The following is a 13447-nucleotide window of genomic DNA, read 5'->3' as shown; positions in this document are numbered from 1 at the left end:
CGAATCATTGAGGTCTTGGTTGGCTAATCAGCAAACAAAATCCCCTCAAAAGTGCACCGAAGTGACATTACTGAGAAACATGTGGCCCTGCCCGCAGCTCAAAATAGAAACTTTATTGCTGCTTCAAGAACATGTACAAGTTATTGAAGTTTTTAATCGTATTTCGCGGATTATATCAAAAAAGTAGGTATCTTAATTCGTTTCCAAAGTAATTTCGATCACGTGGTCTTTCAGGTTGGTCTTGGAGCTTACGCGATGGTAATTTGGATTGGAGCATCAATTCTCTTTTTGCTGTTTCAGTTCTTTTACTTGCCAGATACAAAAGATAAAACTGTCGACCAAATTCAAGCTTATTTTAAAAAGTTGTGTTAGAAGAAGGGCCATGAAAGAAACGTATACAAATCCTCATCTTTTTTGTTGTTGTGTTGCATTTAGTCCCCTATACTTTCAGTTACAGTAAAATACATGCCATACGCAAATGATCAACCAGGACCTACAAGAAAAAATAATTTACCAAAGGAGATTTACCGATTTGAAACCACTTAATGCCCACATTTTGCTCTTTGTTGTGCGGTACCAATACACGTGGTATAATGTTTCGCTGCCATTTCCCAAAAAAATTACACTGATAAAAATTGTATGTCGGTTATTATTAAAGTGGCAAACGATGTAAAGTAGCCTTTATGTGAGGTTATGTGATTACCACCCACTTAAAAACTCAAAGGGTTTCGTCATTACTTAAACCAAAACACTATTTGTATAATGAGCGCTCACGTGTCAGTCCTGCTGAATTTACGATTTCGTACCTGGTATGTAGGTCTACGTGGCAAGTACCTTTTTCTTTTAACCTCTTGTCATCCGCATTGCCAAGGGAGCAAAGAATTTGGCACGAGCTTTCACAACATTTCCAAATAACTAAAACCAATTTGGTTAATTATATATTAAATTTCGCAAAGCAATCTGTGGACAGCTCAGATGGATTTTGTAATGTGAAATATATATTTCGCCTAAAAAAGCATCATCAGTTTCTCCAACTGCCAAAAAGGAAACACAGAAAGAAAAAGTTAAGCACCTACGCAAAAAATTCATCTGAGCTGTCCACAGATTGTTTTGCGAAATTTAATATATAATTATATCGATACGGTGAGCGATCGACAGCCTGCCAGGGGCCTTTGGTTTTAAATCGATCCAGGTTTCATTCATAATCACATTGGTGACCATCTTGGTTAGTGTTTTTATCTTAACGGAGTGAACAAATTCTTCTGACTTGCAGTGACGATAGTTCTTACCAAATATCCAAGGACATCGTCAAACCAAAAACTTCAAGAAAAATCAACATCATTTGCCATTGTCGTGCGATAAAAAAACATTCAAGTCTTGCAAGGAACTTTAGTCAGCTAACAAAAAAACTGGCAGATGCTGTCGCAGCTTCCAGCACTGTTTTCCACCGAGATATGGATAAGGTAACAACCTTATTGTCGTTGAACCAGAGCTCAGGGCCGGCGCGTCCATTAGTCGAACTAGGCAACCGACTAGGCTGCACATCCTTAAGGGGGTAGGCTTACATCACTTCGTAAAAAACGCCCGAACCATATACTGAAAATTACACATCGGTATAACCTTACCGATTTGTTCGATAAACCCATGCTGTTTGCCACAGCAATTTAAGAAACAGTAATTTTTGTTGCAGAAAGTAGTTTAACAGCCCGAAAAAAATTACAAAACGTAGTGGGCTCAGAGCAGTAGGAAACAGCTTCACTGCACGAATACTATTATTACGCTGTTGAAAAAAAACAACAACAAATCGCAGTGAAACAAAACAACCAACTTTTATACGAAAGAAGGAACATGAACCGCCAAGCGGTTGTTCAAACAACCCCAATATGCTTTCACATACCTACATTGCTTAAGAATTAAATACGAAAGATAGGCAAGCAAGAAATATTGGCGTTTAACTGCAATTCAGCACGTTGTAAGGCTGGTCAAAAGTATCACCTATAATGGAAACATATATGAAGGATGGTGAATTGTATGCATGGTGAAGAAACACCTCGAAGATACTTGCTGGGAATTCTATGGGTTTCCATCCCAGAATGGTTAAATGAAAGATGATGAAGGCAGGTTGGGCAAACCACGTTTCATCAACCGGATACAAAAACTTTCAGCTTCGTGCCTGTGTTGAATTAAACTGCCTTAAAAATAACTGCTTGTCATATTGTTGTTGGAATAGAGGTTGTCACGTTTTTGAGCGTCACAGGGAAAAACCTACCGAAGTTTTCTGTGCTTTAATATATCAACCTGTAAAACAAAAATAGGAATAAAATCTCATCAGTCAATATACAACCATTTGAGTTTGAACACTTTCGTAATTATGGAGCAATATGATTGCATGAAAAACAAAAAATAATTGGTTAATCAGGCAATTTGTATTATAGACATCAATTTGTATCGCAACGGAGTGCCAATGCCAGAAAAAGTCCGGTTCAGTAATGCTTGTCTGTGCCTTTTTATGTGGATTCACATTGAAGCTGATGCTCAATTTCTTTTCAAGAAAACACTTCAATTATCGCATATTATAAACATACTGAGTTGTCTAACCATTGCCCTCGCCGGTGGCTTGTCCGGATCCTGTACAAGCACAAACCCTGTATAAAAATGTACATTTAAACCATGTTCCTACTGCGAAAAATGCTGACAACTTATAAAAAAATACATACAACATACCTTTGGCTAAAACAAATACACTTTAGGCTTTAACTTATCTGCAATTCCTTGTCACCGCTTGCTTCTACTTGGCTGGCCAGCTAAGTTTGAAGCTTCGCCAGCACAACTGAACTTTTTTTACTGGAGATTCAATTGCTTCATTTGTGTGACATCCTATTTTGCCCCTAAGTGCTCTAAAATGAATCAAAACACAGTAGAACAACATCTTGCTCGGCTACACTGCACATCGCAAATTGAAACTTAATCCGCCATTTGATCCAAATTCGACAGAGACTGATCAAGTTTTGGCTCAAATTACCAGACCAGATTACCGCGTCATGTAAAGTGATACCTTTATAGTGACCTGCAAACAGAGATACTGCTGCATTCTATATTACGTAGATGACGAATTGATTTCACGTAACACTGTTCCTAACAGATTATACATTTCCTGCTAAGGGGATAACATTTAACATCTACACCAGTATAGCAAAACTTTAAATCTACAAACACCAAGATATCACAAGTAAAACAAAACTTCATAATTTCTGTCATAAAAGCCTACAAAACACTAGGGGAACTACTCCGAACAATATCTTGCACGTGACTTCAATATTTGTGAGTTAAAGCATTGAAACTGGCACTCGTTACAATAAGAGCGTGGTTTTCAAAAAACATTTCGTCCTTAAACTAAATTAATTTACAGCGGGTTAATCTGTTAAACAACTTGGATCGTAACAAGTTATCCAACGGTGACGATGACAGATTTTTCAGAAGAATGAAATAATATATTGTCTTGTGCACACCGCGGTACACTTAAAATCGTGCCCTGACGTATCAGTGAGCGACACGAACTGAAGTCTATGAATGTTCCAGTACGTAACATGGTGAAAACAAGACAAGAGTTCTTAAAGCAACATTAAAACATACACTTTTACAGAATTTTACACAACTTATTTATGTAATGGAGACGACTGCATTGCTTCAAATTTGCTTGTTCGATCGATCTTCAGGATTCCCGACAATTTAATTTATTTCAACGACTTCTTCTTAGTGTGAATAAGGAGGTGCCTGTTTCGATTGCTTACATTGCTAAATCCTCTTGAACAAATTGTGCACTTGTATGGTTTCTCTCCAGTATGTGATCGTGCATGGATTTTGACCTCAAACTTTGTTCTAAAACATTTTTCACAAATATCGCAACGAAAAGGTTTCTCTCCAGTATGAATTTGGAGATGAACTCCTAGATGTCCTTTTTGAGTGAATAGTTTTTCGCAAATCGTGCACTTGTAGGGTTTTTCTCCAGTATGAGTTCGTCTGTGGATTTTGACATCCGTAGAAGTTCTGAAACATTTTTCGCAAACATCGCACCGAAACGACTTCTCTCCATTGTGAATTCGTTCATGCCTCTTTCGGTTGGCTGCAATGCTAAATTCTCTTGAACAAATCGTGCACTTGTAAGGTTTCTCTCCAGTATGTGATCGTACGTGGATTTTGACTTCCGTAGCAGTTTTGAAACATTTTTTGCAAATTGTGCATTTGAAATGTTTTTCTCCTCTTTGTGTCCGTACTCTTTCGTCTTGATCACATTTCATGACTACCTGTTTGGCGCAACAACTATACACAAACCCTGTATGAATATTCTGCTGCTTTTTGGGGGTTTCTTTTTAGTTTATTGTTTTGTCTGTCTTTCTTGTTTCAGAAACCACAATAACATCTAAGTTTTTTAAACGGTTGGTCTTCTTTTCTGTACAAAACTGCAATAACTGTTGTTGTTTGTGCACAAAACTATATAACACGCAGTTAAATGTAGATTAATCTCACATATCTCGCAAATTGAAAATATTTATAGGTGGTTTTCAGAAATTCTGTGTTGCCTCAGGAACAAAGTAAATTGTTTTCTGTTCAACAAGTTTGATACTTACAGCTGATTTCCTTTCGTTCACGCAGTTGAGTGAACTCTTTTCACACAGTTTGACGTTCTGTTTGCCCACAATCGTTGCAGCTATGCTGGACAGGAAATTATCAATCGTGTCTGATTATGTTGTGCAGTAATGCATGGACAAACATCAAACTGTTTTTTGCTGTTTAATATTTCATTTCACTTGTAAGCGATGACAGTAATTTGTGTCTTCGTTGTTTTTTGTTGTTTTGCGCAAAAACGTCACACAAACAAATAGGAAACAAAACAACTTTGATAAGTATCATATTTATTGCCTTGTGATTGATATATTGATTACACTTACACAAATTCGGCTCAGTTTATCCACAAAACAAAATTATAAGTTCACTCGAAAACTGTATGAGTTGAAAGTTTTTCGTGAGCGATGCCGGGAAAGTCATTTGTATGTAAGCCAGAATACCACAATAGTCAGGTATGGAATATACTGTGATTGTGGGGAAGATGTCATATATTTAATTTTTTTATTGTAGGTAAACGACATTGAAACGTCATTGAAGTAAAAGGCAATTATAAGATGTGACGTCACGCTTTTGCATGGGTTGTAAAATAAACTTTGCTTGCAAGGAAATTGTTAATCCATCAGCACTCATACAGGCGAGCCCAATGTGTTACGCCATAAGCAAAACATTGACCAACGTTTTTTAGTTGAAATATCCTTATTTGTCACTCATACACATTTCGTTAACACTGAAAAAAAATTGGTTGCGCAACCATGTTAAAGTTTAACGTGGAAAGCGCCATGTAAATATGTGCGGATTTCGCCTGTACCAACGACTAGACTTCTTCAGAGCATAAAACAAACACTGTAGCAAACCCAAGGGCAAGTAATTTAGCGACGAAAAAGTACATAGGGGCGCAACAGCTAAAACACAGCAGGACAACATCAATCACGGGTCAAACGGCCAAACATGGGAAACAAGAGTCAAGAATGGTTACAGGCAAAATTGCGAAACACGGGCGAAAGTAATTTTCTATTAAAACGATTCAACATATCTGGAAGCGAATTAATAAAATAATTTTCCACGACCAACCGTTTTGCCAGAATTGTTTCTTGTTTCAATTCTTTTGTCCCCTTCCAATTGATACGGTGGTCGGTGTCAAGCATGTGGGCACATAGATCAGATTTATTGGGTTCCATATTGCCTGCGGCTGCTTAATACGAGACGTCAAATTACGTTTAGTCTGGCCAATGTAAACTGTGTTGCAATCAAGTCAAGGTATTAAGTGAACCACACCGGTAATTTGAAGCATGGAATTACAGTCTTTTGGTTTGGGAAACATGTTTTCTAAAGTACTGTGTATGTTTGTTGTGTATGTGGGGTGTGAGATTTAGGTTAGTGTGGAACGTGTTTAGTTGTAAGACGTTCCGAATGTGTTTGCGTTCAGCTCTCCGAGTGTGTGGATCGCCATTATGTGTAATCGTTCTGTTATATAAGGTTTTGTTACAATGAGCTTTTGATGTTTCGGATGGTGTGAGGTGTATTGTAGGTAGCGGTTTGTGTGTAGGCTTGAAAAAATTGAGGAGGTGAATTTCCCGTCTGGTTGTGCAGTGACATTTACGTCCAAGAATGATCTGGTCTTGTTGCGTTTTTCGGGTAAACTTAATTGTGGTTTCGATACTGTTCGACATGATTATGAAACCCTGCGACCTCGTCTTTCGCTATGATGACGTACATGTCATCGACATAGAGCCCATGGGAGTCCCAAAATGTTGTTGGTAAATGTGGTTTTAATGTGTGAAAACAGTCGAGAGTGAACTCTTTTTACACAGTTTGATGTTCTGTTTGCCCTCAATCGTTGCTGCTATGTTGGACAGGAAATTATCAATCGTGTCTGATTATTGTTTAAGCTGCAGACAGATGGCCACTGTTTCGACCTAAAAGATCTCATCAGTGCAGCTGGTGTGACTATCAGACGACTTTGTGTCTGATTATGTTGCGCAGTAATGCATGCACAAATACTAAACTGTTTTTTTGCTTTTTAATGCTTTTTCTGAAATGTCATTTTGTGATAATAATTTATATTTGCACTTTACTCAATGTCAACATACCACAAACTATCAGCAAATGTGTGCAACTTATTACGGTTGGGTATGCAAGGCATAATATAATAATGACCTACCTCTGACTCGAATAGCAATGTCCATAGAATTTTACATTTCGTTTATTTAAGCGATGACAGTAATTTGCTTCTTCGTTGTTTTTTGTTGCTTTGCGCAAAAACTTAATGAAAGTATCATATTTAATACCTTGTGATTGATATGTTGATTACACTTACACAAATTCAACTCAGTTTATTCGCAAAACTAAATTAAAAGTACAAATATAAAGGGCCTGCACTGTGCGGCGATTGTGCCTTGCTATGCGAAATGTATCACTTCTGCGTTTGTCTGGTTAGCTTAATTGGTAGAGCGTTTGGCCTGATTTGCCCAGGGTCTTGAGTTTAACCCTCTCCGTGGCTTGATTTTTTAGATCTCGCTTCTATTTGTCGGGAAAAGTGACTGATCCAGCATTGGCTGCAATGCCTTGGCCTGTGAACCTTTTGAAGTAAAAAGCTATTACAAGATGTGACGTCACTCTTTTGCATGGGTTGTTCTGTAAACTGTCCTGGCCAGGAAATTTTTAATCCATCAGAACTCGTGATCCCAATGCGTTACGCAATAAAAAAAACAGAGACCAACATTGTTTAGTTGAAAAGTTCTTATTTGCCTCTCATATATATTTCGTTAAAAGTGAAACAAAATAATTGGTTGCGTTACCATGTGAAGTTCAACGTATTGAAACGTCAAATTGAGTGTATTTTGGTCAGTTGTTTTTGGAATGTCTACAAAATAGTGTCCAATAATTTAGAATATAAGTAATTATAATTTGGATAAGGTTTGTGACATACGTATTTTACATGTGGCTCCATGATATGCTGTTACTGGATTGTAAAAGTAAAAAGGTCAATTTTTATCGAAACGCGCAAGGTTTCGAAGGTTTCGGATTATTACTTCGACAATTTTTATCGAAAGGTTTCGAAATAGTAAAAAAGTTCACATTATCATTACATGCTGTGGGTATCTCACTTTGTCAAAACCAGTTTTCCAATTTACTGGGGTTTTCGACCAAGTAATGAAATTTATTCCGTGGTTGCAGTATGTTTGCATCTATATTTTATACAATTTGGGCCTTCTGGATTTTCCGAATTAAGGCCACACAGTTCAAAGGCTACGCAGCCAAGGCAGAGCGTTAGGTCCTGCCTTTCTATGCCAAAGCATGGTATCACCTCTGCGTTGTCTGATTACGGTGGTGGAGATCCTCTACGTATGTGAAGGTCGCCTGAGTTGTGCGCTCGAGCATCAGTGTACCTTGGTCACAATATACCACGTGAAACTAGAGCTTCTGTAGCTCAGTCGGCAGAGCGTTGGGCCTGGTTAGCCCAGGGTCGTGAGTCCAAACCTCACTGGGAGAGTAAATAATCCAGCTTGACTGCAATGCCTTGGCTGCGAAGACTGTGAACCTGAACTTGTAAATTTTCCTTTGGAAATAATACTAATAGTCTCTAGCATTCTATTTGACATTCATAAGATTGTGTTTACCGGAACTTGAAGCATATATAAACTTTCCTAGACTCGAAAACGCATTTGGTTAAAAACAAAGTTAATAAGGTCATTATGTTTCAGGCTACTGACTTGTACGGCACGTAAACTGACTTACTGCGATACAGCAGTTTCGCCTAAGAGAGAAATGGAAAAAAGCTAAAAAAAATGAGAAAAAACTAACTTCAAAAGCAGGGCACAACAACAAAATAACTGTTTTTCTCTGAAAGAAATTTGAAACCTCACTAAAATTTTATATTTTTCATCAAATATCCGTTTTGATAATAGCTATTTTGTTTCGAGGATATGCTCGAATCTAGTAAAAATAAAAGATTATTTAACGGCAAAAGCACAAACTTGTTTATGAACATAGGATATCATTTTAAAACCTGATTATTTTTGTACAGAATGCCTCCATTTCAAATGAAGTATGTCATTCTAATTTTTATTTTGCAAAACGTTGATAATACTAACACGCCTAAATAAAAAAGTTGTTTAATAAAAGAGACAATTGTTGAATATTTTGCCGAAAAATCCTGCACGGTCGGTTATTATTGCTGATGAGGTGTAAACTGCTACTGTTTTAGGAAGTGAATTTAACATTAGAAATTACTTTCGCTCGGTGATACTTGGGTTTGAGGATAAAACCGTTAAAGTGTCCGATGATAAGCGAAATATGATAAAATATACGTCTTGCCAAAAGGTTTTTGTCCCAAAAGGCACCCTGGCTGGCCTCATACTTCCAATAATAGATGAATATTTGCGACTATTTATTTTCTCATGATCGTTTTGTAATGTAACATGGAAATTCACAAGACATATTTCTTTCAAATTACTGCAATTTATTCTCCATGCAGTATTTATTTACATCAGGATCAGCCGTCAATTCCCATAATCTGGGCATTTTCCGTGGGTGAAAAACAAGTCATCCACTGCCATATCTCCCATGAAGTTTCTTCCACGGATTCCAACAAGTTTGATCTAAAACAAAAGTGCTTGGATCATTTTAAGTAAAAAATAGATAAATATAAAGTATTATTTATATTGATACTCAAATTCCTCATCAACTCCAAGGGAGTAGGCGTCAGGACGTTGTATTTAAATTAGTTTTCCAAATTACTTGACTTCTTTAACACGGTGTGTTAAATTCCCCCTATTTAGGTAAGAATGCAACATATTTTTCTGGGCGTCCCAAGACATGCATTTTTTCGTCTCCCACATTATTTCATTTACAGACAGTGAATATGCAGAAGACACTCGTGTACCTTCACAGGTTCGGCCGATTTCACTTGAACGTAATAACGTTTCCACATTGTATTTCGTTTGACAATTTCCAACTTTTTCTCTTTATTAACGAACACACGGAATATGTGATGTGGCATCCTCATGTTATTCACGTTGTGTTGTTGCAGAAAGTGAAAACAAAAACATCCGACTAAATCTCTGGAAGTTTCCAGAACAAACCGGACTCCAGATGGCATAAACGACGTCTCGGTGTAAAGGTAATACCTTCCTAAACATTTGGGATAAAGTGTTAAAATATTCAAAAGATTTTTGGGTAAAAGGATGTTAAGGGTTTATTTTTAACTTACCAAAATCTGTCAGAATTATATTTTTATAGTAATTCAACAGAATAAGTTACAACTACAGAATAAGTATTTCTGCGTTTGTTCAACTCTCTTTTTAGTTCTAATTGAAATAATCTCGCAACACGCTTGCAGTCCCATGCAACTGAATTAGCAGCTCATATACTTGAGAAAATAGTTTAACAAAAGTCACGAAATTATGTGAAAATAATTTCCTTTTTTTATTGTAAATTAGGTTACCATGTCCCGCAGAGTTGGGTCCCGTGTTAAAGGATGGGGTTCTGCCAGACCTCCTTATCCACTTTCTAACTCCGGTGTTTTTCCACTTTCCCAAATTGCGTGTTTCAAAGCTAGTGTTGTAAGCTGTTAAATTACAAATGCAATGTAAGCTGAAGAACAAAATATTGTGCACAAAATTCGTTTTAGCAAAAAATAATCAGAATCGCTTAAGTAGATGACCAGTGCGTCATCGCAAAAAAACTAGATTGGTAAAATATCTAGATGGAAACTATTTGTATTTTGCATTTTAGATCTATATTCATTTTGAAAAACTTAAATTTGCATTGCGGTTTAAAATTTGAGAAGTTAAAAATTAACTCTTTACACGACTTGTAGTTTTATTTTTTGCACATTGTATTTGCATATCTTTATATTCACTTCACCTCAGTATTCACTTTCATTATGCAATATTTTTGTTGTTTATTACTCACATACATTTTTATGTATTATCCTCATTTAAGGTTTATTTTTATACGCCCAAGTAGATTTGGTTGCGTGGTTGGCGTGTGACAAACTGAATGCCGACGGGCGAAATTAGTGGCAAAACCATGCAGATCTCATGTTGGGGCGGTTGTTTGTTGGAGGATATTTAATACGCTGTATTCTTGTGTGTAGAGAGTGGAGACTGTTTCTGCGTATTAGTGTCCCTCCTTTAAATATAATAGTAATTCCTTGCGTGGCTCTAGGTTTTACCTATGGGCGGTTAGTGCAGGGTATCCTGGCCGTTTTGCCAAATTGAGGTTGGTGACCATGCTTAAAATCGCAGTTTTGTTTGGGAAAGCTATTTGTTCAGACTGTTATCATATTATGTTGCTTTTGCTGCCAGGCATATTATATTTAAAAAATCTGGCCTTTTGGCACAATTAAACGTATCATGATCAGGCAGGTGAAACGTCGGTGAATAAAAGTTACATTTATTTGTGCCAGAAGGACAGATTTTTAAAATGTTAATATGGCCTTCTTTGGGAAGAATTACAGGGTCGCTAAACTAATTTGGTTCTTATAGTACATTTATCATAAAGATACCCACTCGGTGGTACGTGTGTCATCATATCCTCGCATGAAGTTGTATTAGAAGCCATAGTGGTGTTGGACATTCCCGTGCTTGAAACAGGAGGTGGTTCTTGTGATGGTGTTGGCATAGGTGTCGTAGTTACGTTTTGCGTGCTTGTTGGTGCTGGTGGTGGTGGAGGTGGAGGTGGGGTTGGAACACAGCGGATGCTTTTCGTAATATCAGTCTGATATTTTGCCTTCCGTACGACCACTGTCGCCCTGTACAGAAAAGAAACCATATTCTAATTGCAGATGCAAAATGTGCAGCGGAAAATTTCATATCTGATTAGGTCGTACATCGTTTATTGCTTTACAAAATTTATGTATGTTTGAAAAAAGAAATGTTTCAGAAAATCTGTGTGGGAAAGAAAATGCATGTTACATTTAAACCCTGTTGTAATGTACTTGATATCTGTAAGATGACCATTTAGTTGCAATTTAAACGTACTAAACCCATTCTTTAATCAAACCGTGTAATTGGAAAACAAATAATTCAACACTAAACGCCCACAAATCACTGGGTTTTAAAAACAGGACCAGGCAGGAATATATTATCGCACAGCCGGGCTGATCCTGTTATTAAAAGTGCTTTGTGTGCGTATTGTGATTACGGAAGGTACAGTGATCGCTAGACCAGCATATGCGGTCTATGGTTAAGATCCCAATTTTTCAATATTAGAAGTCATGTTTAAAACTAAACGTAAGTTTTCATACATTATGACATGGTCGCCTTTGCAGTTGGCAGGAGCTGTCCACTCGGCCTTCACAGACATTCCTTTAAATGCCCCGTTGCTATGTCCGAACGCGTCATTACATCCGCTGTTGGGTGGACCACAAAAACAACTCATGAGCTGATAACCGGGAGGAGGATTGGAAAACTTTCCGACAGATATTGCAGCATTTCCTTTGCGTACTTGAATGAAAACACCCTTGAACTGTTCTGGTCCATGAACCTCGACTGAAAAACAAGAAAACAATAATTTCGTTTGAATTAATTTGTGCGGAGCAAATGTCGGTTCAAACTCTGTATTTTCGGTACATTCGTATATTTAGTCCGAAGTCATAATTTTATGGAGATTATCGACGGCCTGAACAACAAGTCCGCAACGGTTTTGTGACTCAGGACGGGATATGATTTTGTTCGGCGAGTTTAATAGTTTGCGACTCTGCCTAAATCTTACGTTTTCGTACAAATTGCTTACGTAAAGACAAAATAGGTGTCAAAGTAAATATTTTTTGGTGCCTAAATCCTTTCAACACAAAATAACTCAGTTATAATTGGATCACATAAATCTATTCATATACGTACTTGATATTTTTCCCCCTGGAGCAATTGTGTTTGGTGCTTTGATTGCGAAACCGAGTGGTGAACTTGACCTTCCTCCACCACGATGACCCAAAGGTCTCATTGAAGCACAAGATGATCTTGGTGGTCCCCTGCTTCTGCCCTCCACTGTTACAAGCAGTGTTAACGCTCCAATTAACCACGCAGAGTGCAACATGATTGAAATTAATGACGCTAATGAAAAACACCATTACATTTATTAATCCGTACGCTAGTTTTGTCGTCCGTTGGAAAAACAGATTTTTTATATTTTTACGTTTGGGATTTTACCGTGTTTGTTCAACCTCACAACGTCAGAACGATTTTGTTGCGAAAATACAGTGAAAAGTCTCCGCTTTAAAAACAAACACAGCAATTCACTATATCGATTGTTATAATGATATTTAAGGTACCAGTAGGCTTTATGCAAGTAACGTTTACCCGCTTAAATAGAAAACACAACCTTTCAATCCGATAACAAAAGTGTGGTTACTTGTTTTTCAATTATTTTCAGATTATTCAATTTTCAATAATTGTATAAACTCTCAAAAACCTCATAATCTACATCACTATTTTTCGTAACACCCGCAAGAAAACTTGCAACTATAGTCTGGAGACTTGTAAGACCGAAGTATTTTGTCCGAAGTTGGTTGATTCGGAAACGCTTTTGTGTCATTTTTGTTAACGACCATTCTGCACGTTGTCTGCACACGATGTTATATCACACTCTGTTAATATTCATTACAAAGTAATTGATGTGAATGAGCCAAGAACCGGTTTTAACAGGAAAGTACCGGTCGATGCTAATGATCAACCACAGCCTATTGCTGCTGTCCTTGCAGCAAACAGGCAATGACGATAGTGATTAGGAAACTGCACAAATTTTAAGTAAAAGTTTGAATATTTGCAATTAAAGTATACTTTTTGAACAAGATATATTGCTGTGCGTTTTATGAACT

At 37.2% G+C, this 13447-nt stretch overlaps 2 protein-coding genes across 17 annotated transcripts in view; one reads left to right on the top strand and one right to left on the bottom strand.

The window, feature by feature from the left end:
• The window catches only part of LOC145890428 (NACHT, LRR and PYD domains-containing protein 12-like), a 481386-nt gene that overhangs the window by 364183 nt on the left and 103756 nt on the right, over positions 1 to 13447 (top strand). The window lies entirely within an intron of this gene.
• Positions 9015 to 12679, bottom strand: LOC145890446 (uncharacterized). The gene is made up of 6 exons (XM_082981523.1): positions 12474 to 12679; positions 11879 to 12122; positions 11142 to 11383; positions 10073 to 10195; positions 9512 to 9759; positions 9015 to 9227 (listed from the first exon to the last, which is right to left on the bottom strand). Exons 1-6 carry the CDS (start codon positions 12664 to 12666, stop codon positions 9129 to 9131), a joined length of 1149 nt encoding a protein of 382 aa, XP_082837649.1. The 5' UTR covers positions 12667 to 12679; the 3' UTR covers positions 9015 to 9128.

Source organism: Ascidia mentula, chromosome 2 (genome assembly GCF_947561715.1).
Source record: "Ascidia mentula chromosome 2, kaAscMent1.1, whole genome shotgun sequence".
NCBI classification, from domain to species: Eukaryota; Metazoa; Chordata; class Ascidiacea; order Phlebobranchia; family Ascidiidae; genus Ascidia; species Ascidia mentula.
The sequence above is the reverse complement of the archived record's forward strand: the minus strand, read 5'-3'. Positions and strand labels throughout refer to the sequence as shown.

What these genes read in the sequence shown, in the direction of transcription:
- LOC145890446 (XM_082981523.1), bottom strand. Translation starts at nt 12,666, where the DNA reads ATGTTGCACTCTGCGTGGTTAATTGGAGCGTTAACACTGCTTGTAACA. An exon ending in TCCAGGGGGAAAAATATCAA is followed by an intron (nt 12,123 to 12,473) that starts GTACGTATATGA and finishes CTTGTTTTTCAG; the next exon opens with TCGAGGTTCATGGACCAGAA. An exon ending in AATCGGCCGAACCTGTGAAG is followed by an intron (nt 9,228 to 9,511) that starts GTACACGAGTGT and finishes CTTTTGTTTTAG; the next exon opens with ATCAAACTTGTTGGAATCCG.